At 39.4% G+C, this 25,639-nt stretch overlaps 1 protein-coding gene and 1 long non-coding RNA gene across 14 annotated transcripts in view; both read left to right on the forward strand.

The window, feature by feature from the left end:
• The first annotated feature begins 5,258 nt into the window (after positions 1-5,258).
• ABI1 (abl interactor 1) overlaps positions 5,259-25,639 on the forward strand; it is an 87,983-nt gene continuing 67,602 nt past the window's right edge. For 3 of the 13 annotated variants that reach the window (XM_061435869.1, XM_061435870.1, XM_061435874.1), the window contains exon 1: positions 5,261-5,539. In XM_061435869.1, the coding sequence (XP_061291853.1) occupies positions 5,423-5,539 (117 nt within the window). In that variant the 5' untranslated portion in view covers positions 5,261-5,422. Of the gene's footprint in view, positions 5,540-25,639 lie in introns of all 13 variants that reach the window. The other 10 variants (XM_061435879.1, XM_061435871.1, XM_061435875.1 and 7 more) reach the window with 5 other exon arrangements.
• LOC133259012 (uncharacterized) lies at positions 5,546-17,439 on the forward strand. The gene is made up of 2 exons (XR_009740229.1): positions 5,546-9,426; positions 17,077-17,439. It is a non-coding gene; the product is annotated as an uncharacterized LOC133259012 (long non-coding RNA).

The following is a 25,639-nucleotide window of genomic DNA, read 5'->3' on the forward strand; positions in this document are numbered from 1 at the left end:
CTAACAATTTATTTAAATCTTTGAATACATTTTTTTCTGCTCTGTTAATAACTGTGATTTTTAAAAATTTATGACAAGAAGTTTATGATAATAACACATGCTTAGTAAAGAATCATATTTGTTTAATTTAGTGGTAGGAAAAAATGATTTTCAAACTGTGGGTTATGATTCAGTAGTGGATCATGAAATCAATTTAATAGTCCTTACCAACATTAAATAAATTGAATTAGAATAGGAAAAAATTGGAATACCATAATTAGTTTGGTGAAACTTTTATACCAGCATGTATATATATATATATTTATATCTTGGTTCACATTATATATATAATATTATTTTTATTTTGAGTTGTGTCAAAAGATATTGAAAACCCATGACTACAGTATAGTGCTGTGTTTTACAGTTTTATCCCCACAAATCCTAATTTAGTCTTAAAAGAAATATTGTTTTATTACAGACTATCATTATAAGGGAGACTAATTTAATAAAAATACAAGGTTAGTATACTCAATTACCCTATGAGAGATCACTTCATTGATTAGACTTTATATGAACGATAAATATTTTAAGAGATGGTTTTAGCTGGAAAGTAGAAAGACCTCTAATCTAAAAGTCAGAGAACTTGACTACTATTTTCAGGGCCGTTAGCTAAATCTCTTAACCTGCATAAACTTGAATTTACTTTTTTGGTAACGATAGAAAAAAGCTTTAGGTCTTTTATCTCTGAGTTGTAAGCATTAAAGAAATCTTACAGGACTTTGAAAACAGTAAAGTGGCATCACCTGCCCAGTCATTCACCAGTGTTTTTGAAATGTTGCAGTGTATGGAAATATTTAGTGATTTCCTTGGTTAAATCTGGCTTATGTAGAGACCAAATTAAAGAATATCAAATTTCAATAACTTGGATTAAATGATGTGTGCATTAATGATAAGTAGTAAAGAAAGACTATTACATCTACCTTGGATTATTGTGTAGAGTACTTCATTTGTTGATCTATGGACCTTAGAATCCTTGATTCTGGGAATTCAAGTGCTGGTGGTCCATTGGTTAGGACTCAGCACTTCCAATACCAGCCTGAGTTCAGTCTGGTTGGGGAACTAACATCCTGCAAGCTGCATGTTCAAAAAAAAAAAAAAAATCTGGTGAGTGGGAGTAGTTACCTGAAAGGGTAGGAGACATGAATTTTCCTTGTAGAGGGCTGAATATGTTATGGCCGCTAGGAAAGGAAATATCCAATAAATACCCACTGATGGGTCAATTTTTAAACATTCGGTTGTCATAGTCATATAAACATTCTTATAGTTACTGTGGTTCTAAATGACCTCACAGGGAGATGAAAAGATGAACTTTTAAGTGACTTTTAGTTTGTTTTTCAGCCTTTGGACAAAATTTTTCATAGTCCATTATATTAAAAGCATGTAATGTTTCTCTTGAAATGTAAGTTCTTTAAGACTATTTTAAAGCAGTTGATGATTTTTGAAAAAGCAAAATGATCTTACACTGTACAGAACCTGTACAAAACTTCAAAAGTGTAGGGACATACACACACATTCTCCTAAAGAATGAGAAATTAGGAAGTGATAGCAGTAAAAAATATTATGTTGGGTTTTATTTTTAAAAATTAAAAAAAATTTAATTGAAATATTGTTGATTTACAGTTTCCCTGGAGGCTCAGTGGTAAAGAATCTGCCTGTAATGCAGAAGACCGGGGTTTGATCCCTGGGTCGGGAAGATCCTGTGGTGGGCATGGCAACCCACTCCAGTATTCTTGCCTGGAGAATCCCTATGGACAGAGGAGTCTGACAGGTTATATCTACAGAGTTGCAAAGCGTCAGACGTAACTGAAGCCACTTAGCAGGAGTAGCAAAGTTGATTTACAGTATTATCTTAGTTTTGTAACCAAGCAAAGGGCTTGTGTGCTCATGGCTCAGAAAGTCAAGTTTGCAGCAAAGCAAGGATTTACTGCAGGGCACCAAGCCAGGTGATTGGGAGATGAGCCTCAGATCAAATGGCTCAGATGAGCCAGCTTAGTCTTTGAGTTACAGGTGTTCTAAAGGGGAGGAACAAAGAAACTGGGATTACTCATTGCTCTGTGACATTTCTGTATCTGTGATTTTAGGAGTCAGAATCTCTAATTTATGAGTTTCTGGCCAGGTGACTCCATAGTCTGTGAGCTCAACTTGCCCCAGTGAAACAACCTGAGTTTGTACCTTAATAGTGACATCTGTAACAGTGATGTTAGTGCATCATTAAGAATGTTATCAAAAGCTTTTGCACAGTAAAGGAAACTAGAAGTAAGGTGAAAAGACAACCCTCAGAATGGGAGAAAATAATAGCAAATGAAACAACTGACAAAGGATTAATTTCCAAAATATACAAGCAGCTCATACAAGTCAATACCAGAAAAACAAACAACCCAATCAAAAACTGGGAAAAAGACCTAAACAGACATTTCTCCAAAGAAGACACACAGATGGCTAACAAGTACATGAAAAGATGCTCATCATCGCTCATTATTAGAGAAATGCAAATCAAAACTACAATGAGATGTCACCTCACACTGGTCAGAATGGCCCTCATCAAAAAAAGTCTACAAACAACAAATGCTGGAGAGGGTGTAGAGAAAAGGGAAAACTCTTGCACTGTTGGTGGGAATGTAAACTGATAAAGCCACTATGGAAGATGGTATGGAGATTCCTTAAAAAACGAGGACTAAAACTATCATATGACCCAGCAATCCCACTCCTAGGCATATACCCTGAGGAAACCAAATTTGAAAGAGACATATGTGTCTCATTGTTCATTGCAGCACTATTTACAATAGCTAGAACATGGAAGCAACCTAGATGTCCATCTACATATGAATGGATAAAGAAGTTGTGGTATATATACACACAATGGAATATTACTCGGCCATAAAAAGGAACACCTCTGAGTCAGTTGTAATCAGGTAGATGAACCTAGAACCTATTATACAGAGCGAAGTGAGTCAGAAGGAGAAAGATAAATACTGTATTCTAACACATATATATGGAATCTAGAAAAATGGTACTGAAGAATTTACTTACAGGGCAACAACAGAGAAACAGACATAGAAAATAGACTTATGGACATGGGGAGAAGGAAGACAGGGTGAGATGTATGGATAGAGTAACATGCTGCTGCTGCTAAGTTGCTTCAGTCGTGTCCGACTCTGTGCGACTCCATGAACCACACACAGCACACCAGGCCTCCCTGTCCATCACCAACTGCTGGAGTCCACCCAAACCCATGTCGATTGTGTCGGTGATGCCACCTAACCATCTCATCCTCTGTCGTCTCCTTCTCCTTCCCTCAATCTTTTCCAGCATCAGGGTCTTTTCAAATGGGTCAGCTCTCCATATCAGGTGGCCAAAGTACTGGAGTTACATAGATAGCCAATGGGAATTTGCTATATGGCTCAGAAAACTCAAATAGGGGCTCTGTATCAACCTAGAGGTGTGGGATGGAGAGGGAGATGGGAGGGAGGTGCAAAAGGGACGGGAGATATGTATACCTATGGCTGATTCATGTTGAGGTTTGACAGAAAACAACAAAATTTTGTAAAGCACTTATCCTTCAATAAAAAATTAATTAAAAAAAGAATGTTATTGACAGCAGTAACTTTAGTTATCTGACGCTGGTTGATTAGTGTTGTTAGCACAGGATTGAAGTCAAAGGGGAGGAAGAAATGAATAAAGTTTTGGAGAGAGAAATTAATTATAAACTCAATAAGAGATCTTGGTTTTAAGGGGACTCCTTTTCAGTTTCACGTGTACAACATAGTGAATATTTTTAGATTATATGTATATGTTTGCTTTAAATTGTGGGTCTTTAAAGGTACAGAGTCGGAGAAGGCAATGGCAACCCACTCCAGTACTCTTGCCTGGAAAATCCCATGGACGGAGGAGCCTGGTGGGCTGCAGTCCATGGGGTCGCTAGGAGTCGGACATGACTGAGAGACTTCACTTTCACTTTTCACTTTCATGCATTGGAGAAGGAAATTGCAACCCACTCCAGTGTTCTTGCCTGGAGAATCCCAGGGACGGGGGGAGCCTTGTGGGCTGCCGTCTATGGGGTCGCACAGAGTCGGACACGACTGAAGCGACTTAGCAGCAGCAGCAGCAGCAGCAGCAAAGGTACAGAGTAGGCTTCCCATGTGGCACTAGCGATTAAGAACCAGCCTGCCAATGCAGGAGCCGTAAGAGATGGAGGTTGGATTCGTGGATAGGGAAGATCCCTGGAAGAGGGCATGGCAATCCACTCAAGTATTTTTGTCCGGACAATCCCATGGACTGAGGAACCTGGGGAGCGACTAAGCACTCATGCAAAGGTACTGCTGCTGCTAAGTCACTTCAGTCGTGTCCGACTCTGTGCGACCCCATAGACTGCAGCCCACCAGGCTCCCCCGTCCCTGGGATTCTCCAGGCAAGAACACTGGAGTGGGTTGCCATTTCCTTCTCCACATGGAAAGGTACAGATTATCCTTACTCAAATTGTACCTGCTATGTTTACTTCATTGCTTGGTATAGAGCTGGCAATATCAAGTATTGACTAAATTTTAAGTGAAATGAGGGCAGCAGAAGTTTAGACAGTAAAGCCTGAGTCTCGTTATCTCTAAAAAGATAGGGGAAGTAAAGATTTGGAGTTCTCCATATTTAATCCCTTTTAATCCTTGACTCTGATGCTGAGAGGGATTGGGGGCAGGAGGAGAAGGGGACGACAGAGGATGAGATGGCTGGATGGCATCACTGATTCGATGGACGTGAGTCTCAGTGAACTCCGGGAGTTGGTGATGGACAGGGAGGCCTGGCGTGCTGCGATTCATGGGGTCGCAAAGAGTCGGACACGACTGAGCGACTGAGCTGATCTGAATCCTTGTCAGAATATCTGATTCCTAGTGAATCAAATTCTGCCAAGCTTCACAGCCTTCTCGGGGAACCCGGTTCATTCTCTAGAATCACCCTGTGGCGCCATCTCCCGGAGCTGTCAAGAAACTTGGGATTTAAACCTCCACCCTCTTTCCAAGTTCTTTTATTACTCTCCTCTCGAGTCTTTTTCGGAGCCTCCCTGGACGCATGCGCCTTTGATGTGCAGCAAGCCATGGAGAGACTACAATTCCCAGAAGGCCTTGCCAAAGTGGGGGGAAATCCCATGGTCCGGAAAAGAGGGAGGGAAAGGCAGGAAAACTCGCGAGAGAACGAGCTTGCCGCGCCTGCGCGAAGTGGGTGGAGGCGGGTGGAGAAAGTGAGGAGGAAGAGGAGGAGGTGCTGTCCCACAATACCAGGCGGGAGGGCGGGCAGGCGGTTTGTATCCGGGCTGTGAGGTGCTGGGAGCCTCCGCGGACCTTGCTGTTGCCTCTGTCTCTTTAACGCGAGAGGAAGCGATGCGGAGGGGTGGAAAATGGCAGAGCTGCAGATGTTACTAGAGGAGGAAATCCCGTCCGGCAAGAGGGCGCTGATTGAGAGTTACCAGAACCTGACCCGGGTAGCGGAGTACTGTGAAAACAACTACATACAGGTGAGCCGCGCGGGCGGGCGCTGCCGGCCGGGCCGAGGACCCGCCACTGGCCGCCCGAGTGACCAGCCCACTGGGCGGGGTGGGGAACTGCCTAACCCCAGCGGCAACCCCAAAGCCCAGACCCAACCCCAAGCTCAGCCGGGGTAGATAGCGAGCGGCCAGGTTCGGGGAAGTCGGGCTGTGATACAGGAAGTGGCTGCGGTGGTTGAAACCCCAAGAAGCCGAAAGAGAAAATGGGCGAGGGATCCCGGAGCCGCGGCCGCCGCAGCCCGGCGCCCTGCTGCCGTCCTCCTCCCGCGCGGGCTCGGCCCCCAGGACCGCGCTGCTCTCCAGCCGCCTTTCACCGCTGGGCTTCCGTCCCGGAGTCCCCCGCCGCCGGCCGAGGGTCTCGGAGCGGCCGACTGAGCGTTTAGCCGAGGGCCGGGACGAGGAGAGTCAGGAGCCGGAGGGGAAGCGGGGGTGCATCGGGGGAGGGTGGGGTGGGGGCGATTATGTCAGTTTCAGCCCAGAGGGTGTGTCTTTTATTTATTTATTTTTTAAAAAAATTGGTCATGAGTCACATCACATAGACCTCCCCGAGGAGAGGAGGAAGCGGGTGGGGAGCGAGGGAGGGCGTAGAGAAGTTAACCTCCGAATTCCCTTTAATTGAAGGTTTGTAAATCTGCCTGCCTGTCGGTTTTCAAGTCGGGTTTTTTTTTCCCTCTCATCAATTTCACTTCCGCCCCCACCACAATATATTCTAGAGACTGTTAGGGCGGTCGTTAGTGTAAAACACAAATTATCCTTAACTACTTGGAAAAATGGCTTGAATATTCTCTCTTCCCTAAAAGTTCTTGAACTGGTGGCTTCTTAAGTAAAAATAGAACGGTATAATCGCCGGTTGCTTTTTTTTCCTGAGGTTTGTCTCTTTCCATCCTAAATACATGGACAGAATGAATCTCCGAACTGCAAGTGTAACGTCAAATATGTTACTGTAAATTTATTAGAAAATTCTTGTCACTTTTCTATGACAGGGGTTGGTTGTTTGCTTTTAATGTTTGAAAGTGAATTATGTTGTGTGATAGTTTAATTTGTAGATCTTTAACTGCGTAAACTTAACAGTTTGCAGTAGAAGCAAATAAAAGTAGCAGAGTCCTTTGAATCAATGTAATGGCACGAAAAACTTGCTTGTTAGTGGAAAGGCATGACCAAAACGTGCTTTGAAAGGTTGGGGTTATTGCAATTGAGAACTAAAGTATTTATAGGAATGCATCCCATGCGATTATCATTTTTAAGAACCAATCGTCTCTGTGTTGGCAAATACTTTTCCTCTTTATTTTTAGAAGGAGATACTGTTTTCAGAATATTTTGAATATTTCTCAATTCCCATATTAGTAACATTGTATTTTCAGTAGCACTACTAGGAATTTATCTCATAAATTTTTTCAGGCTTTTAGTTTAGAAATTCCACTGATAAACTTGTTGAGTGCCTGCCCCAACTACTGTATTACTTGTTTTTGCAAACTTTATATTTGGCTTTTAAGAAAATATTTTTTTTTTTAAGAAAATATTCTTAAATCTAGTAGGAATGTGAATATAGTTTTCAAATAGAAACGCTATCTTACAGTTTATCGATATTAAAAGTAAACGCGTTTTATTTAACTTCACATGAAGAACCTTAAAGTTGAGGTGAATCTCAGTTTGCTGCAGATATTAAAGATTTTGAAAGCCAAAGGAAGAGCACAGAAAGTTAAATTACCCACGTTCTAGAGAAGTCATTTCTTTGTAGAAGTCAGCAGACAGGCGCTTCATAAAGGGCTGGTTTCTTTCTGTTTTGCATGTTGGGAAATCTGACAAATACATGGTGTGGTAACTGCTACGTGTTTTAACCTGTCTGTTGACTGTTTCTTTTTCACGTAGTTGTGTGCTGTTTTTTTGTTTTTTTTTTCTTCCTTGACCCCTTTTCTTTTCCCTTCTTGCTACCATCATGTAATTTTGAAGCACTGTAAAATTTCATTATATCTGTAAATAAATAAATCATTCTGTTTCTCTTGTGGTCTTTTAAGCATGTTAGTACCATGGTGCTAAGATGCACTGTCACTGGCCCCAAGTTGGTTTTTTTTTTTTTTTTGGTGATCCTCAACACCAATGAGATACTCAGAAGTACTGGGGGGGAGAGGGAAGGATGAAATTCACACACAGCAGTGTTTATCTTTGTACCTTTGGGCTCATGAAGCTGGTCACTAGCTGCTTTCCCAGGAGGCTCAGACAGGCTCCAAAGATGACATGCACTTTGTGGAAGTTGATGTGGTGGTAGCTGATTTTGTGATCTGCCATGGTGCTGTGGAGAGGGGACAAATAGTACTGGAAATATCCGTTTGGAAGTCTTTTGAGATCGCTCTGTATCCCTTCTATGACTGACTGGGTAATGGCCAACACCCTGTGTAAACATAGCTTCACTTGGAGAAAGTATATGGTCACTTGTGTTTTGAGAATTTTTTTATACCCAAGGTGAGTTAAATTATTGCCTGAGTGATTTTCATCCTGAGAATTTAGTTTTGTGATTTTGCTTCTTTCCTACACTTTGGAAGTACAGTTCTGGTAAGGTGTTTAGCTGGCAAGTTCTTTTGGCTGTAGTGCAGTTGAGTCCTTGAGCACTTTGTTAGCTCTTTTGATCCTGTTGACTTTATTAAATTTTATTATTAATAGCAAAACTCCTCAGAAGAGTCTGCTATCTTTTAAAAAGGACAGGGCTTTTGAATTTCTTAGGGAAAATAGTATTCAAAATAGTGTATTTTATTTAGATATAAAGAAAAATCTTTGCCTTTTTCTACCTTAGTTAGAATTTTCTGGTGGTTACGTCAAGGACAGTCACTGTTCAACTCGAATTCATTTGTTCTGGCCAGTTCTCTGCACTCCACTTCAGGGTCCATACTGCCTTTATCATAGGGACTCTAGGGGAGTAGGAAGGAGATACAAGTTAAAAGGAGCAGAAACTGTTTACGAAAGATTTCTCAGCATAGGTTGAGTAAGGACAGGAAAGTCTTACTTACCTCTCAACTTTTTAATTTTTTCCTCTGGAATCCCCCCCATAGGGGCTTCTTTTGGGTCAACAGGTATATCCTGAAGTCTGGGAGGATGAGGGGATACCATCAGTGAGCTGCTTAGTTTAGCTTGATTTCCTGTACCTGTGATGTTATTTGTATTCATTTGCTCATTAGACTGATAATCTTGGAAGGCAGGTAATTTTTTGAGTGGGAGCACTTTGGAGTAGGTAAAAACTGACTCTTTTGATACTCTATAGTTTATTCCAGTTTATAAAGTGATGTCACTTAGGTATTACAGTAATTCTATGATCTTTTTCTTTCTCCTTTCCTTTTCTTTTTTAAACAAATGAGCAATCTGAGGTACTGAGACATTGAATACCTAGCCTAAAGTTCCATATCATGTATGAGATAGCGCCTGGAATCAAACCCAGATTTTCTGATTCTGCATCCTAAGTGGATAAAAAGAATGTATGAAGAGGGTAATAGAAAAGGGAAGAGTAAGACACCTGCTTTGCTTATTGAGTACCTACTCTGTCCCAGTCTTTGCTGGTTGATTTGTATTATCTTTAATCCTTGCAAAAACTCTGTGATAGACAGTATTCTCTTACAGATGAAGAAATTAGGACTCGGAAAACATAAATCAGTTTTTATTTTATCATACAGTTAGGGATTGGCAGTCAGGGTTTCTCTGTAACTCTCACAGGCTCTAAAAGCCATACTCTTTCCATATCACACTGTCTATAGATGCGAAGGAGTCCAGAAATGTCATGAAATAAACAGACTCTTGTGGGTTGTGTCTGGGATCCTCACAACTATTTAACTATTGTTTCCTCTGAATTCCACGCTATACTATAAGAACAGGTATGTTTGTAATTTGGCAACTTGCCTGAATCACAAAATACAGTAGCTTTGGCACTTGAAGTATTGAATTACAGGAGTTGTAGGCTAGTTTTTCACTGAGCTCACTGGTCCCTTTTCCTTTCTTGTGTGTTTTTGCCTTTTTTTTTTCCTCTTCTGAATCAGCTTTGCAATTGTGATAAGGAAATTTTTAGAAAAATTAGTAGACGTTAACAAAACAAAAAACGTCTTGAAATATTTCGAGTAGTTCTGATTTCCACACAAATTGTGTTCAGGTAAAGACAGTCAGAATGATTGCAGAGATGAGGACAGGTTAGAAATGGTAGAAATCTTAATTGTACTTGAAAGTTTGAGTAAAACAGTAGTTTGAAAAATTAGAGAAATTAGAGATATAGTTTGGAAATCTATAATACATGAATTAGGGTTTAGTAATGCTCAACATGGTGATTCTAGTTAATATTGTGTAATTGCTAGGAGTGTAAATCTTAAAAGTTCTCAGTATAAGAAAGAAAACTTGTAAATTTGTGTGGTGATGGTTAACTGGACTTACTGTGGTGATCATTTTGCAATATATACAAATAATAATGAATTATTATATTGCACACCTGAAACTAGTAGTGTTATATTTCAATAAACAGAATGGAATTTTAGATAATTTTATGGAAATTCCTCAGTTAATTGTTAGATTGACCTATATCGTGTCATAACATTAATTGAACATTAACGGCAACCCATTCTTGCTTTGAGAATCCCATGGACGGAGGAGTCCATGAGGTCTCAAAGAGTTGGATATGACCGAGCAACTAACACAGTGCTGCCACTAAACAGGCAAAATCTGACCTTGCATGTTAGGTCTTAAAGAAAGTCCATTCGTAAGAGTGGAGTTTTATGCCAGTTCTTACTGATGCTCTCAAGAGTACTGAATATTCTTTAGGGCTGCATATCATTTGAATGTTTGTATTAAAACAAACATCTTTTTTTCACTTTGTAACTACAGTACCACTAAGAACTTTACATGTGATACTGTGATTTAGTTCTGGTCTGTGATTAGATTCTCAGTTTTAGCTTGTTTTTGTCTTTTGGAGAGAAGTGTTTTTTTTGTTTTTTTGTTTTTTTTGTTTTTTTGTTTTTTTTTAGAAAATTGTTGAAATAATCCCTTCAAATAAGAACACTTTTCTAATTCCTCTTCTGTGTGTGTGCTTTCTCCAGTTGGTTCTGATAGGTGGTGAATGCTAATACTCCTTAAAGTAGAAAAGAGATGTTTGGGCCATTTGAGTTCTGATCAGTGCTATTTATTTATTTATTGACATATAGGATCTTAGTTCCCTGAAGAGGGATCAGCAGTGGAAGCATAGTCTTAAGCACTGGATGGCTGGGGAAGTCCCTCTAGGGCTATTTAGGATAACTCTGTTTATCTTAGGTTAAATTATATTCTAGGAATTAGGCATTTGTGAGTTAGCAGACAAGAATGTATTAGCCAGAGAGGAAGATGCTAATACTGGGACAAGAGGTTGAGTCAAATATTAGAAGAGATACAGACTGTAATTCCATGAAAATAGTGGTAGTACAAAAAGTAAGGTAAAAGTCATAGTTAAAAGCTAATTTTGGAGCATTTAAAAAGTTTGAATTTGGGGGGAGCTGTGTATTTTTTCTAATGCCTTTTATTGTTGATTATAACTTTTACTGAAATTACGGCTTGGTTTTTGAAGAATATTTTGAAGAATAAAGAAGTCAAGCCCTGGAACTAAAAACTTTTTAGACCTTAATATTTATTTAATACGACATCATGCTAAAAATAAGGGATTTTTTTTTTAACTGCAAAATTAAGAAGATAAGGCATTTGGAAAATGGTGATTACTGGATTTTGTTTTTAAAGCAAATAGCTGACACATACTTTAATTCCATAGAAAGGAGACTTGAAGTTTTTTAAAGTACTCAAATAGGTACGCTTAACTAATTTACCAATTTTCTTCATTTACAAAATGAAGTTTTCTGAGATATAGTTGGTAGTGAACTAGTATTTGTGAAAAAAACCTAAAACCAAAACATCCTAAGGAATGTTATGTGTGTTTGGCGCATGGGCTTAGTTGCTCCATGGCATGTGGGATCTTCCTGAATCGGGGTTCAAACTCACATCTCCTGCATTGGCAGGTGGAGCCACCAGGGAAGCCCCGAAGTCTTATTTTACTAATTTTTAGCATAGTAAATTTCAAATGTACTCAAAAATAAAGAGAATAGTATAATCATACCCCCAAATGTTCATCATCTGGCTTTAATGATTGCCAGCTCATGGCCATCTATCATCCTCTCCTGTCTCTTTACTGTTCTGGTAAAGTCCATCTTTGACATATCATCTCATCCATAAATATTTTAATATGTATCTCTACAAGATAAAAGTCTTATTAAATCCACTGCACAACTGCTATATGTGGGGAAAAAGATAATGAATGTTACTATAATTTACTTATGACAGTAAGAAGTAGAGAGCTTCAGAATTGTTAATATATTTTAAATTTACAACCAGTTTTGTTAGTAACTCCTGCCATAGATTGATTAGAATATTGCTATATTATTTGCTTCATAATGCAGTTTTAGAAATTGAGCTATAAGTCATATAATATAAAACCAGGAATTTTAAAGTATACAGTTCAGTGGTATTTAGTACATTCAATGTTATGCAACCACTGCCTTGATGTATTCTAAAACATTTTCATTGCTCCTCAGAAAAGCCTGAGATTGTTAAGCAGGTTGTCCCCATCTCAACCACCCTGCCCCCAGCACTTGGGATCCACCAGTTTGCCTTGTGTCTATTAATTTACTTATTCTATATATTTCATATGAATGGAATTATACAATATGTGGCCTTTTGTGTCTCTTTGACTTGTATTAGGTGTAATATTTTTAAGCTTGGTTCATTCACTTGTTAGCATGTGTTAGTACTGTATTCCTTTTTATGGCTGAGTAATACTCTAGTGTGTGTATATAATACCACATTTTGTTTATTCATCTCTTGGCTCCTCCATTATGCTTCCCTGGCACCTCCTTACCCAACTACCACCACTGATTGATCTGTACCACGTCCTGTTGATTCTTCCTCTTAAATATCTCTTTAAATTAGTCTTCTCTGTCTCCATTGTACTACCCTAGTGTAAAGCTTAGCAACTGCTCTAGCTTCTGTCTTTACATTACCACATATCCCCTCTGATCACATCCCCATTATCCACACTGTGGCTTAACCGGCACTTTCAAAATGGAAATCTGATCATGTCACTCCCCTGCTTAAAAGTTAGTCAGTGATTCTTCATAAATATGCAGCCTCGCAGTGAGGCCTGTCAGGCCATATATGGTATAGCTCCCGTCTTTCTAGTCTTGCTATGTTCATTCTGTTGCTCTAGTCTTAACCAGTCATAACGCCCTTTCAGTTTTTTGAAATTTGATTCTTCTCTACCTTTGCAAATGGTGTTCTCTAACTAGAAAAATTGTTCGTCTTGGTCTAAATATCACTTATGTGTCAGGTCTTGTAGTTCAGGTGAAAAATTACCACATTCATTTATCGTTCTTCATTTGATCCAAATCTTTTGAGTACCTTCCAGGTACCACAGATAAAATAGTAAGTGAGGCCAAGTTCCTACCCTTAGGAAGTTTTCATTATAGAGGGGAGGGGACAGAGGATCCCCAACCCCCCTAAAAAAACAGACTTTCACATAGGGAGAAGTGCTGTTTGGAAAGTTAAATAGGGTGACAGGATGCAGAAACCTGGGATTGGGCAGGAGGAAGTGACACTCTATGGAGGTGACCTTTGAAATGAGACCTGGAGGATAGGGCATCTTCCCTGTGAGGATCTAGGAAAAAGGCAAGTTCAGAGGCTCTGAGATGGGAAAAATCTCTCTAAGGGTAATGTCTACAGGGTAATGAGAAGGAGACTGGTGGGAGAGAGTCAGAGAGATTGTCAGGGATGTCAGATCACATGTAGGCCTTGAAAAGTGGTTGGATTTTATTCCAGGTGTGATGGGATTATTATTGCAGTACTTAATTTACTTTTTGAAAGAATCATTCAGGCAACTGAGTGGAAAACATACTGAAGGGAAAGCAAGAGCAGAATTTCCAGGAGGAAGGGTATTATTATACTAGTCCGGGCAGAGAATGAGAATTGCTTGTACTTTGTTACGGGTTGAGGAATTCAGGGGAGAGAGGTTGGCTGTTTTTAAGGCAGAGCTGAATGGGGCTTACTGATGGATTGACTATGCGGTATGAGGGAAAGAGGAATTGAAGGATGACTCCTAGTCGGAATTATTTTCGTAACTGTGTCAGTGGATGGCTACACATGGGCGGGGGGCTGTCAAGAGTGCACTTGTGGATGTGTGTTCAGTCCGCATTAGATTTGACAGTGAAGTAGATAGGCTAGGTAGATAGTCCTTCTGGAGTTTAAGGAGGAGTCAGAGTTAGAGATCCACATTTAGGAGTCTTCACAGAATAGATTACCACTGCCTCATAGAACTATAATGTGAGTCCCATATCTAATTTAAACTTTTTATAATAGCCATATTAAAGTATAAAGAAATAGGTTGAAATTAATTTTAATAACATTTTATTTACTCAGTGCATCCAAAATATAATTATTTCAATAAGTAATCAACAGAGTTTGTTAATGAGATATTTGCGTTCTTTTTAAAGTACCAAGTCTTTGGAATTTGATGTGTATTTTATACTTGGATAACATCTTAGTTGCAAAGTAGATAGTGAAAAACTGGGACAATTAGTGAATGGGAAGTCCTGTGAAATCTAAGGATTGTTTAAATTGGGGTGCTAGAGCAGGTGAACTGCAGAGATACAAGAAGAAATTGGATGTTCAGAATACAGGATTTTTAAAAATCTAGATTTTTGAAAATGGTGTAAATACTAGTGATGACCATGGGGGGTTTTGACAGTGATAAAGAAAAAAATGTTTTAGTTCAGGAAGTCTGGAGACTGAGAGGCCAGGGTTTGGGGTGGATTATCTGAGTGAATGTTGACATCACTAATAATAATGACAGGAATGGTGATGAATTAATGAGTCCTTAGCAAAAGAGGGAGTGATGAGGATGTTGGTAGATGACAGTAACGAGGTTACTTTCTTAGAGATCTCTTCCCTCTGAGCTCAATTTATACTCCGTTCCGTGCTCCCCTAGAATCCAGTGTGTTTCCTCTGTGCACGCGTTACATCTGTTTGACAGGACGCTGATCTCCAAGAAAGCAGGTGTGCCAGGTTTGTCTTGTTCATGCCCATGTCTCCGGTGCCTGCCCGTTGCCTGGTATGTGAGCTTGGGAAAGTTTACACGGACTATTCAGGGAGTCTGGAAGGTTAGTTCTCATCCTCATTCTATCACGAATTAGTTGTATTTTAACCAACCTTTAACTCTTTTGTTGTTGATATTTAGTTACTAAGTCGTGTCTGACTCTGCAGTCCCATGGACTGTAGCCCACTAGGCTCCTCTGTCTATGGGATTTCCCAGGCAAGAATACTGGAGTGGATTGCCATTTCCTTCTGCTAACTCTTATCTTCTGTAAAAGGACAAGTTTAAACTAGATTATGTCCAATTGCAGTTCTGATGGTTTTTATTAGTTTGCTTCTGACTTTTTAGTCTTGTAATTCCGGTGCTTTTCATGTGTTTGTTTCTGAGTTATTTCTTCAGTTTCCTCTTAAAAACCCTCAGATTTACTTCCACTTATTCCTTCTGTTTTGTATGTTGAAATGTTTACTTTGTCATTGAATAAATAAGTTCAGTCTTACTGAGGAGAGAAAATATAAGTGAGATTGTGTTAAATTAGAACGTCTTTGTCTTTATCTCTTCACAGTATATATCAACCGTATCGAAATGTAAAGGTCTCAGGACTCCTTTATACTCCTAAAAAAAGCCAAAGACCCCAGAGAACGTTTTTTAGATGGGTTATATTTATCAGTATGTACTGTATCAAAAATTAAAATGGAGAAATTTAAAACATTTATTAATTCGTTTAAAATAACATGTGATGGGTTTTAACATAAATAATATAAATAGTAATATTTTGAAAAATATCCATAGGTTTCCAAAACAAAAAAAAGTTTGAAAAGAGTGGCATAGTTTTATGACTCCAAATCTCTTTAGTGTGTGGCTGCTGCTGCTGCTAAGTCACTTCAGTCGTGTCCGACTCTGTGCAACCCCATAGATGGCAGCCCACCAGGCTCCCCCATCAAGACTCCCCAGGCAAGAACAATAGAGTGGGTTGCCATTTCCTTCTCCAATGCATGAAAATGAAAAGTGAAAGTGAAGTCGCTCAGTTGTGTCTGATCCTCAGCGACCTCATGGACACAGCCTTCCAGTCTCCTCCATCCATGGGATTCTCCAGGCAAGAGCGCTAGAGTGGGGTGCCACTGCCTTCTCCAGTGTGTGGCTGGAAGACAACTAAATTCTCGTATCTACTTCCGCATTCAACCTATTGTGATACTTTATTTTGGTTGAAGTATATGGGAAAAATCTGGCTTCATACACTTATGTAGTTTGAAAAAGAGAAGTATTTTAATAGTCCATGTATAGAACTGTGGATAATTTTGTTTGATATTGTATCGAAACTTAGATAGTAGTTCTTAACGGTTTGTTGCAGTGTGGATTCTGAAACAATGTCAACATTTTATACTCCAGTACATTAAAAATTATTGCATGGGTCATTTGGATGGAAAATATTTGTTCACTTAGTTATGTGGATCCTTCTGAATATTGACCCATTCCATTATAGGATATTAAAAAAAAAATCACATTCATTAATATCACTGTAGATCTTCATGAGTCTTAAGTATTGAAAAGCTTCCAAGCTCACATTGGTGGATTAAAGGTTTCCAAAATTCTAATGTTTACTTGAAAGCTCGAATTTTACTGTTGGCAACAAACATTGCCAAACAAAACAAACAAGAATTTTCCTTGAAATGATAGGCTTACTTCATTCACTTTAAGGAAGATGTCTGCCAAATGTCCAGTCTGATTAACCATAGTTTGTCAGTTGTCTTTCGAGGTAACACGTAGTTTTTAAAGTTGTTTTTTGAAGTTCCATGGAAAAATGACTTACTTAGCTTGCACAAGTGTTTTTTCCTATTATACTTAGAATGCAGCAGAATTATTTTAAAGTATTTTTCCTTTTGTTACACAGAATATTAAAAGACATCTTGTCAGAAAAACAGGCAAATAGCGTTAGTATTACTATGAAAACAATAGTTTTGACCTTGCGAATCTCCTGAAAGGGTGTGAGGGATCCTCAGTAGCCTGCAGACCACACTTGGAGAAACTTTGATATGAATAGTTGGTTTAGAAGGCTTAACATCAAGTTCCTTCTGCAAGAATTCTGTTAATACAGCATATTCTGTTTTAATCATTTTTGATAGTTTCTTATATTCTGGGTGTTAGTTTTCCTCTGTATATTTTACTTTTCAGCACTAATTTCCAAATAGTTTTAGTTTCATATATCTGTTTTCTCCAAATCTTACCCAAGTCCAAAGTTTGGTAATTTGTTTGAATAAATTTATTTGATTAATAGGAAGTTGTTTACATTATATGATTTTTATAAAGTAATATGAAACACTGATCTTAAATTGTTTATAGTAATCATTTAATTTTTTTCTAATTTGAGTATGTTCCAAATTAGATTTGAAGAAATCCGTTGTTGATATTACCTATGGCCACCTCATGCGAAGAGTTGACTCACTGGAAAAGACTCTGATGCTGGGAGGGATTGGGGGCAGGACGAGAAGGGGACGACAGAGGATGAGATGGCTGGATGGCATCACTGACTCGATGGACGTGAGTCTCAGTGAACTCCAGGAGTTGATGATGGACAGGGAGGCCTGGCGTGCTGCGATTCACAGGGTTGCAAAGAGTCGGACACGACTGAGCGACTGATCTGATCTGATGGTACATATATCCCTTTTCTGTACTGATTTATTTATGTCTTAAAAGAAACCCAACTAAAGTGGGAGAAAAAGTTAACAACAACAACAACAACAAAAACTGGCTTTTTGTTTTGTTTCAGCTCTTTCTCTGGCATTTTTCCTCTTAGGCTTTTTTTATATTTTTAATAAAAAAAACTTTGGATTAATCCATCTCTCTTTCATAAAGGTTGAGAAGTCTTTTTGTTTTCAGCTCCATGTTTCATTACAATTAATAATTAATCATATTCAGAGCTTGCTTAGGGAGACAGACTGGTGATACTCCCATTCTTTCAGAATAATCAGAGAATGCCATAAAAATCCTAAAGAAAACAGGCAGATTTTTACAAGTTTCTAAGTTTGGAACCATGGGAATGCCCAGTAAAATGAAACATGCATAATTATATGTAATGTACTTCATTGTATTACAGAATATATAAGTTTGTCCCCTATTTACTTATTCAGCAATTTTTGACTGCCTATTATGCCCTGAGTGTATTTTGCGAATCAGATATAATTTCTGCCTCCCTCACTAATCAAATCATGTGCTGTAATAAATTTTATCTGGGGAAACACATGTTGACATGAGAGTGTCCTGTCAGGTGGTTCCACCTAGCCTGGCAAACCAAGGAAGGAACGCTGGGATGGAGATCTGAAGGGTGGCTATATTGATAGTTAACCAAGAAATTGTGAGGGAAGGAACAGCGCTGTCCCTACCAGAGGGAACCAGGAGCATTATATGTGCAGGCCCAAAGGTGAGGGAAGGCAGAATGATTTTGAATGAGTTATTAATATAAACCCTTGTGCTCTAAAGTATAGTGAGCAGAGAGAGGATAGTGATCTGAGAGGAGTTAGGTGAGGACCAGATCATTAAGGTTTTATAGGCTGTGTTAAGGGTGTTGGTCTTTTTTTCTGAAGCTGATAAGAAGACATTGAGAATTTTAAGCAATGGGATGGCATTATCATTTTTACTTTTTAAAGATGACTCGTGTTTAGAGTGGAGAACAGATTGGAAGGAGGCTGGAGTACGTATGGATTGGAAAGAGCTCAAGAGGAGATGGGGGAGGCTGGTCTTGCATGATGATAGTGAGTGGTGGTGAATTATCTGAATTTTCTTGTGCCTGGAATTGTTGTGATAGGCTGTGACTACTTATTTTTCTTTGCTAGAAGGAAGAGTGTTTGAGGCTGTAGAACTGTTTTAAAAGTAACTCAACAAATAGTTATTTCATGCTCAAAAAATAGTTATTAATTGCATTCTCTGTAAAAGACTCTTTGCTAGGTGTTGTGATGTCAATATTATATGTAGTATAGTTATGTGAAAAATCATTGAACCATAGCTTATAAAGCCTTACATTTTGGGAAGAGGAAACATTCTGTATGGAAGAAAATTGTTGCTTTTGAAAGGTTTTTGGTTTTAGTTTTGGCAGTCAGTAGAATTTTGCTTATGCAAAGAACAAATGTCAAGCAGCATTTTTTTTTTTTAAGGAGCACATAGGTAATGAAAAGATCGCTGTAAAAGATTCTCATAATTCAATTGCAGTCAAAGCAGAACCGAAAGTCCCCCTTCCTCCTCCTTCCCATTTGCCTGCCTACCCCTCCTCCCAACCAATGTCAGTCTGTTTTGTATCGTTGCACTTTTTGCTCGGAGGATGAGGATGCAGAGTGACCAGGTAGAGGACGGTTGCATTTGTCCACACATAAAGGGTATTTCTTGAATTGAGATAGCTGTAGTTAAGAGAGAAAAGGACGAAATAGGTGCCAGAAGAATCAGGAAGCTTGGTAAAGGGGATACGGTTGATAGGAAAGGGAGAACTCAGAGATGACTTATTTTACCTGGAACCGTTCTCCAGCATAAAGCTAGTACACCCACAGAAAGTAATTTGCAGTCACAGAAGTGAATCTATAGACCTTCTCTTTTTCAGCTGTTAGTACACAGTTGGTTCCACCACACTCCAGCTTTTACTCCTCCACAGTTGAATTGATTGGCAGAGCAGTGGGCTGGAGAATAGGAATACGGCTTGATGTTAGCTGGCAGCGTGGGCAGCAGGGGAGCAGGAGAGAGGAAAGGGAGGGACCCTGAGTTCTTGGCTGTGTACTGTTGGGTCAGGAGGCGAGGGGCAAGTTTCTCCTTCTGATGTTAACTGATGTTCTGTCATAATCTCCTGTGTTACAGATCGCTGCATTTTTAGACATGTGGATTGAGAACTCCCCCTTTCAGAAAGGATCTTGTAGAGAGAATTTTAAGGAACAGAGCAGTGTTTGGGGGTTTCAGGGAAGTTTGAATGCCTCATAGCGTGAGTTTGTCTGAGTCATGAGTAACACGGAAGGGGAGGTTGACAAGCGAGGGATCTAGGTAGTAAGTACAAAATGTGCACCAGGGCACATTTGAAAGAGCTGAAAGTTGTTTGATTTTGATAGTGTCAGTTGCCAGGGAGGGTAGTGGGGGAGATGAAGGCTTGGTCAAAAATATCCCTCAACTACTGTCCTTCAACTGTAGAAAACCAGTGTAGTGTTTCCCAGCTTGGAAAACAGAGAAACCACATTTTAAATGTAAGGTAACATTGTTAAGGTGAAATTGTGCTTTTGCTATGTCCTGATATATACTCTGTTCTTTTGTGTGGACCCATTTGGTATAATCAACAGATGTCATTCAAAAGTGGGTAAATGTAGCAGAAATGAATTACAGGTCTGAATAAATCACTTTTGTATCAACCATGTGTCATAACTTGGGGACTCCTTGCATTAGTGGGCTTATTATTTGTATTTAATAATGTGGAATATAGAGCCACCTTATCTCCAGTTTAGTGGTGCATTTCTTTCACACTCATCCTTATTCTCCCTACTCCTCCTGCCTCACTCTCCACCCCACCCCATCCCAACCCCCCGCCAAAAAGAGAAAGAAAGGCAGGCAGGGAGCAGGGTACTGTCTGTATGAAATCCTGCCACTCTGAGGATTTTTGTTTGTTTTTTGGGCTGTTGTTTTTTGGGCTAAGAGGTAAGGTGAGAAGAATAAATATGTTCACAATCCAGAGAAAAATTATAATAAAGCTTTCCTTTTACAGTCAGGCTGAAGTCTTAGAAAAAAATTGAGTTTCACCAAAATGTTTTGACCTCACGGATACTGTAAATCCTATAGTGATCTTGTTTCTTTGCAGACTCGTGGAGATCAGAGCCAGACTTATGGCTCCAGTTTATCATGTAGTTCTCTGTGGTCTCTGTAGTCTGTGTATTAGGGTCCTGCCTTTATCTTCTGTATTATTGGGTATCCTGATTTTTATCTTGTATATTTTCCTGTTTTATTGTACACATTTTTCTGTTGGTATAGTAATAGCTAATGGTCCTACCCCTAGGCCAATTAAATTGTAATCTTTTTAGAGGGGAGGTAAGGATTAGGTTGGGTCTAGGGCTCTGGAATTTTTTAAAAAGCTCACTGGGAATGTCATTATCCACTTCAGGTTGGAAATATCTGTTCCAGAGCAAGAGTGGTCAGTGTTTTCCCAAAGGGCCAGGTAATATCAGTATTTCAGGCATTGCAGGCCAAGGGGTCTGTCACAACTACTCAGCTGTGTCACTGTAGTAAGAAAGCCATAGATGCATGTGAATTAATAGCTGTGAAGGTGTTCTCATAGAACTTTGTTTGCCGAAGGTAAGTATTTGGCCTGAGGGTCATAGTTTGTTGAGCTCTGTTCCACAGCCTGCGCTAGTTACACTGCTGATGCATCAGAACTGTGCTTGAGCTAACATACTGAGGTGAACGGATTTATTTTTTTCTCTTTCACTTTTTTCCCCCAATAGACTTTTTAGAGCAAGTTTAGCTTCACAGCCAACTTGAATGGAGGGCACAGAGATTTCCATATGCTGTCTGCCCCACATATGCACAGCCACCCCATTATCAACACCAAGATCGAATTGTCAGGATGGCATATTCATTACAGTTGAGGAACCTACATGGACACATCATTAGCACCCAGAGTCTAGAGTTTGTTTACGTAGCTTAGGGTTCACTCTTGGTGCTGTACATTCTTTGTTTTTGGTTTTCTTTTTCATTCTTTGGGTTTTGACAAACGTAGAATGACATGTGTCCACCATTATACTATAGTACAGGGTAGTTTCACTGCCTTGAAAATCCTTTGTTTTTCACTTACTCATCTCTCCCTCTTTCCTGACTCTTGGCAGTAAATGATCTTTTTACTGTCTCTACATGCAAAGAGTTGACTCATTGGAAAACACTCTGATGCTGGGAGAGATTGGGGGCAGGAGGAGAAGAGGACGCCAGAGGATGAGATGGCTGGATGGCATCACTGACTCGATGGACGTGAGTCTGAGTGGACTCCGGGAGTTGGTGATGGACAGGGAGGCCTGGCGTGCTGCGATTCATGGGGTCACAAAGAGTCGGACACGACTGAGCAACTGAACTGAATTGAACTGAAGGTTTGCTTTTTAAAGATTGTTATATAGGTGGACTTATACAATTTGTAGCCTTTCAGGTTGGCTTCTTTCACTTAGTAATACTCATCTAAGGTTTCTCTGTGTCCTTTCATGGTTTGATAGCTCATTTATTTTTGGCTTTGAATAGTATTCCATTGTGTGGATATACCACAGTTTATCTGTTCACCCAATGAAGCACACCTTGGTTGCTTCTAGGCTTTGGTAATTATAAATAAAAGCTGCTATACACTTTCGTGTACGGGTTTTTGTACGTACCTATGTTTTCACCTCTAAAGTGACTGTACAGTTTTGTATGCACATCATCAGTGAATGAAAGTTTAGTTGCTCTGTATCCTCACCAGCATTTGGTGCTGTTAATATTCTGGATTTTGGCCATTCTGATAGATGTGTAGTGATAACTCATTTTGATTTCGATTCCCCTAAGGATGTGGAGCATCTTTCCCTATGTGTATTTGCTATCTGTGTCTCTTCTTTGATAACGTGTTTGTAAGGTCTTTGGTCCATTAACTCGGGTGTCCAAATCTCTCTCCAGATTTGGGAAGTCCTATGCTATTATTTCTTTAAAAAGACTTTATGCCCTCTTCTCCATCTCTTCTTCCTGTGGGACTCCAATAATTCACAGATTGTTTCTTTTAATCATATCCCCCAAATCATGTAGCCATTTTTCACTCTTTTTCATTATTTTTTTTTCTCCAGTGTTTGAAGTTTCTGTCTCCTGTTTCACACATTCTTTCTCCTATTTGATCCATGCTGCTGTTGATGGTCTCTTGGATTTTTTATTTCATTGATTGCATCTTTTAGCTCCAGAACTTGTTTCTTTATTAGGATTTTTATCTCTTTGTTAGACACATTTTGTTCATGTGTTTACTGATTTCATTAAATGATCTTTCTGATTTCTTGTAGCTCATTGCGTTTCCTTGAAACACTGTTTTGAGTTCTTTATTGGGTAAATCACAGAACTCTTTGTCTTTGGGATTGGTAACTGGAATATTGTGAGCCTTTGATGGTGTCCTTTTTTCTTGAATTTTCATATTCTTTGAATTCTTGTGTTGCTGTCTTCACACTTGAAGTAGAGCTGTCAGCTCTTTCAGTCTTTACTAATTGACTGCAGGAGAGAAATATCTTGTCACATCTGCTAGGAATTCCAAGGCTTTGATAGATCTTCTAAGAATATGCCTGCTCTAAATATCTTGCTCCTCCTTGTGACAGAATTTTTAAGCTTGCTTGCATTCTTTTGATCCTGTGAAGTAACAGGCATTGTTTTTTGCTTTTCTGAGGGTGGTGCTTATGGCTCAAGTTTATGGTCTTTCCCAGGCCACAGGTTCAGTCTGCCTCTCTGCGTGCTCACTGATCTTTTGCAAAAGCTCACTCTGCCACTATCAGGAGCGCTCTCTTGAGCCAGTTATGAGGTGGGGATATGGAAGGCTGGGCACGTTGGGGCACTGTGGGCAAAGCGTTCTCAGAAGCTTGTGGTAGGGTTTCCTAGTGGAGTCTTTGACATGCTCAGTAGGATCCACATCTGTTTTGTTGTGTACCAGCCACTCACCACCTCCTAGAGGTGCTGTTCACACTTCAGAATTCTGGATGGGGCGAGAAAGAAATGGGCTTTGCAGTGTGTCCCACAGCCGGGAAGCCAGGGGCTCCCTCACCTGCCCTCACTTGACCCAGCAGAGAAGTCGTTGGTTGAGAAGGGCTCTCTTGGCACTGAGCTGTGCTGCCTTGGAGGGATGTGTGAAGTGGGTGAAATCAGACTGTTCTTCTTACCCTTTCCAGTGCATCTTATCTCACATTTCTTTTGCTCCAGTGGTGGGCTGGAACTTCTCTATGGTACTCCTGGACTTTCACAGAGGTTCTCTCATCTCTGGGTGATTGTCTAAATTAGTGTTCTCTAGGGGCTCCTGAACTGCAGCTGCAAGGAACTGGAGCTGGTTCACAGGTCAGTGCATGGTTGACCCTTGAGACTGATGTCTGTATATGTATTACCTGATTACAAGTGGGTAAGAGTCCTCCTATGCCCCTGGCATCTGGTGCTGGTGTCAGAACCAAAGCTAACTGGGGCTGTAGCTATGGCCTCTGGTATAGAGCCAGTTTTAAATCCAGCTGAGACCATGGGTACAAGTCTGTTTTAAAACAGCTTTCCTTGATCTTGTACTACACCTGGGTTTTACAGTTTGTTCCCTGGATCCCACAGCTCCCTTTTGCCCAAGGATGGATGCAAAATTGTTGAAGGTAGATGTGACGAAGGACATCATATTCAGCTGTCTGACATCATCCTTCCATATATACTTCATAATCACTTTGTCGATATTCACAAAGTAACTTCCTCGGATTTTGATTGGAGTTCTGTTGAATCTGTAGATCATGGTGGGGAGATGTGATGTCTTGATAGTATCAGGTCTTCTTAGGCATGACAATGGATTCTCTCTGTTTAGTTTTTTTTAATTTCTTTCATCAGAGTTTTGTCGTTTTCCTCATACAGATCTTGTACATATCTTGTTAGATGGCTTTCTTTTTAATATTATTGTATATCCTTAATTGGTATTTAGATTTCTAAATGGTTATTTGGTTTGTATTCAGTATGTGGTATTTTGTTAATAAAGTGTCTTTTATCTCTGTTTTATAACTGATGGATGGGAACAGAATATCCCTCTGTCCATGTCTCAGGCTTTTTTTTGGAATACTTGTAAAAATGACTCTATGTCTCACATATTTTGGGAATAGCTATAATTTAGAAAATTTAGCTGCTTTCAATAAGACTTGTTAACTGAGTCTTAATATCACTGTAATTCTTACACTTTTATATAATAGATGAAGAAATTAGGGGAAAATATAGTTTGTCAGATTGTGTCATGCTTGTAATTTTTTGGTTTGGAAAATGTGGTCAGTGAGTGAATCAGTCTAGGATGGAGACCTCCAGTACTGATTCTGTGAGGCTGTTTTGTGAGCTGGTGTGAGGAAATAGGCAGTCAGTGGTAGCACAAGTTACTTTTGTCGGTATTTATAGAACCTTGATCTTTGTTTGTTTGTTTTAAAGCAGGAGTGCTTAGTTTTCCCCACTCAGTTAATTAAGGGTGGTGCTGATTGTGATGGTATTAACTACCACTCTACCTTGTAGTTTGTGAAACGATGCTTTGTATTCCTTAATTACCTCGCAAACTCACATTTATTTGAGTATGAATTAAAGATATGAATGTGTTCCTGTATGAAGAATAACTTGGAAAAGTGTTAAATGTTTGTTTTTTTCTCCATTTATAGATCTCTTATGTAGAGCTTTAATTGTTTCATTGGCCAAGAATGAACTATCTGGAGGAGCTATTTCTCCTCAACTATCTGGAGAAAACTTTCTCACTCTATTCCTTTTTCCCTTCCGGTTAATTAAAATTCACGTGATGTTCAAATCTTGCAGGAAACACTTCAGTGGATTCACTGACATTTTAAAACTGTACTTCGTTCACTCCTAGAATCATAGGCTGGGAGGCAGTGGTCTCCCCTTATGCCATTTCTTTTTTTCTTTTTATATTTATTATTTTTTTTTGAAGGATAATTGCTTTACATATGCCATTTCTTTTTAAAAAAGCAGGTACATAGTCATTTTATAACTTGCTTTTATTACTGTTTTATATACCTTTTCTTGTGATGTATACTCCACAAGGTGTATACTTAAGCTCCTGTTTCTTTGCTTCTTCACTCTCAGTCCACGCTTACGGCCTCATGAGGAGTCCCAGTTAACTGAGGAAAAAACAATTTAGGTTTAGTTTACAAATGGTTCTACATGATATGCTGGTGCCAGCATGGGCATCTGTAGCCCTATAGCCACAGTCAGCCGTGACCTGG

This window comes from Bos javanicus, chromosome 13 (genome assembly GCF_032452875.1).
Source record: "Bos javanicus breed banteng chromosome 13, ARS-OSU_banteng_1.0, whole genome shotgun sequence".
NCBI classification, from domain to species: domain Eukaryota; kingdom Metazoa; phylum Chordata; class Mammalia; order Artiodactyla; family Bovidae; genus Bos; species Bos javanicus.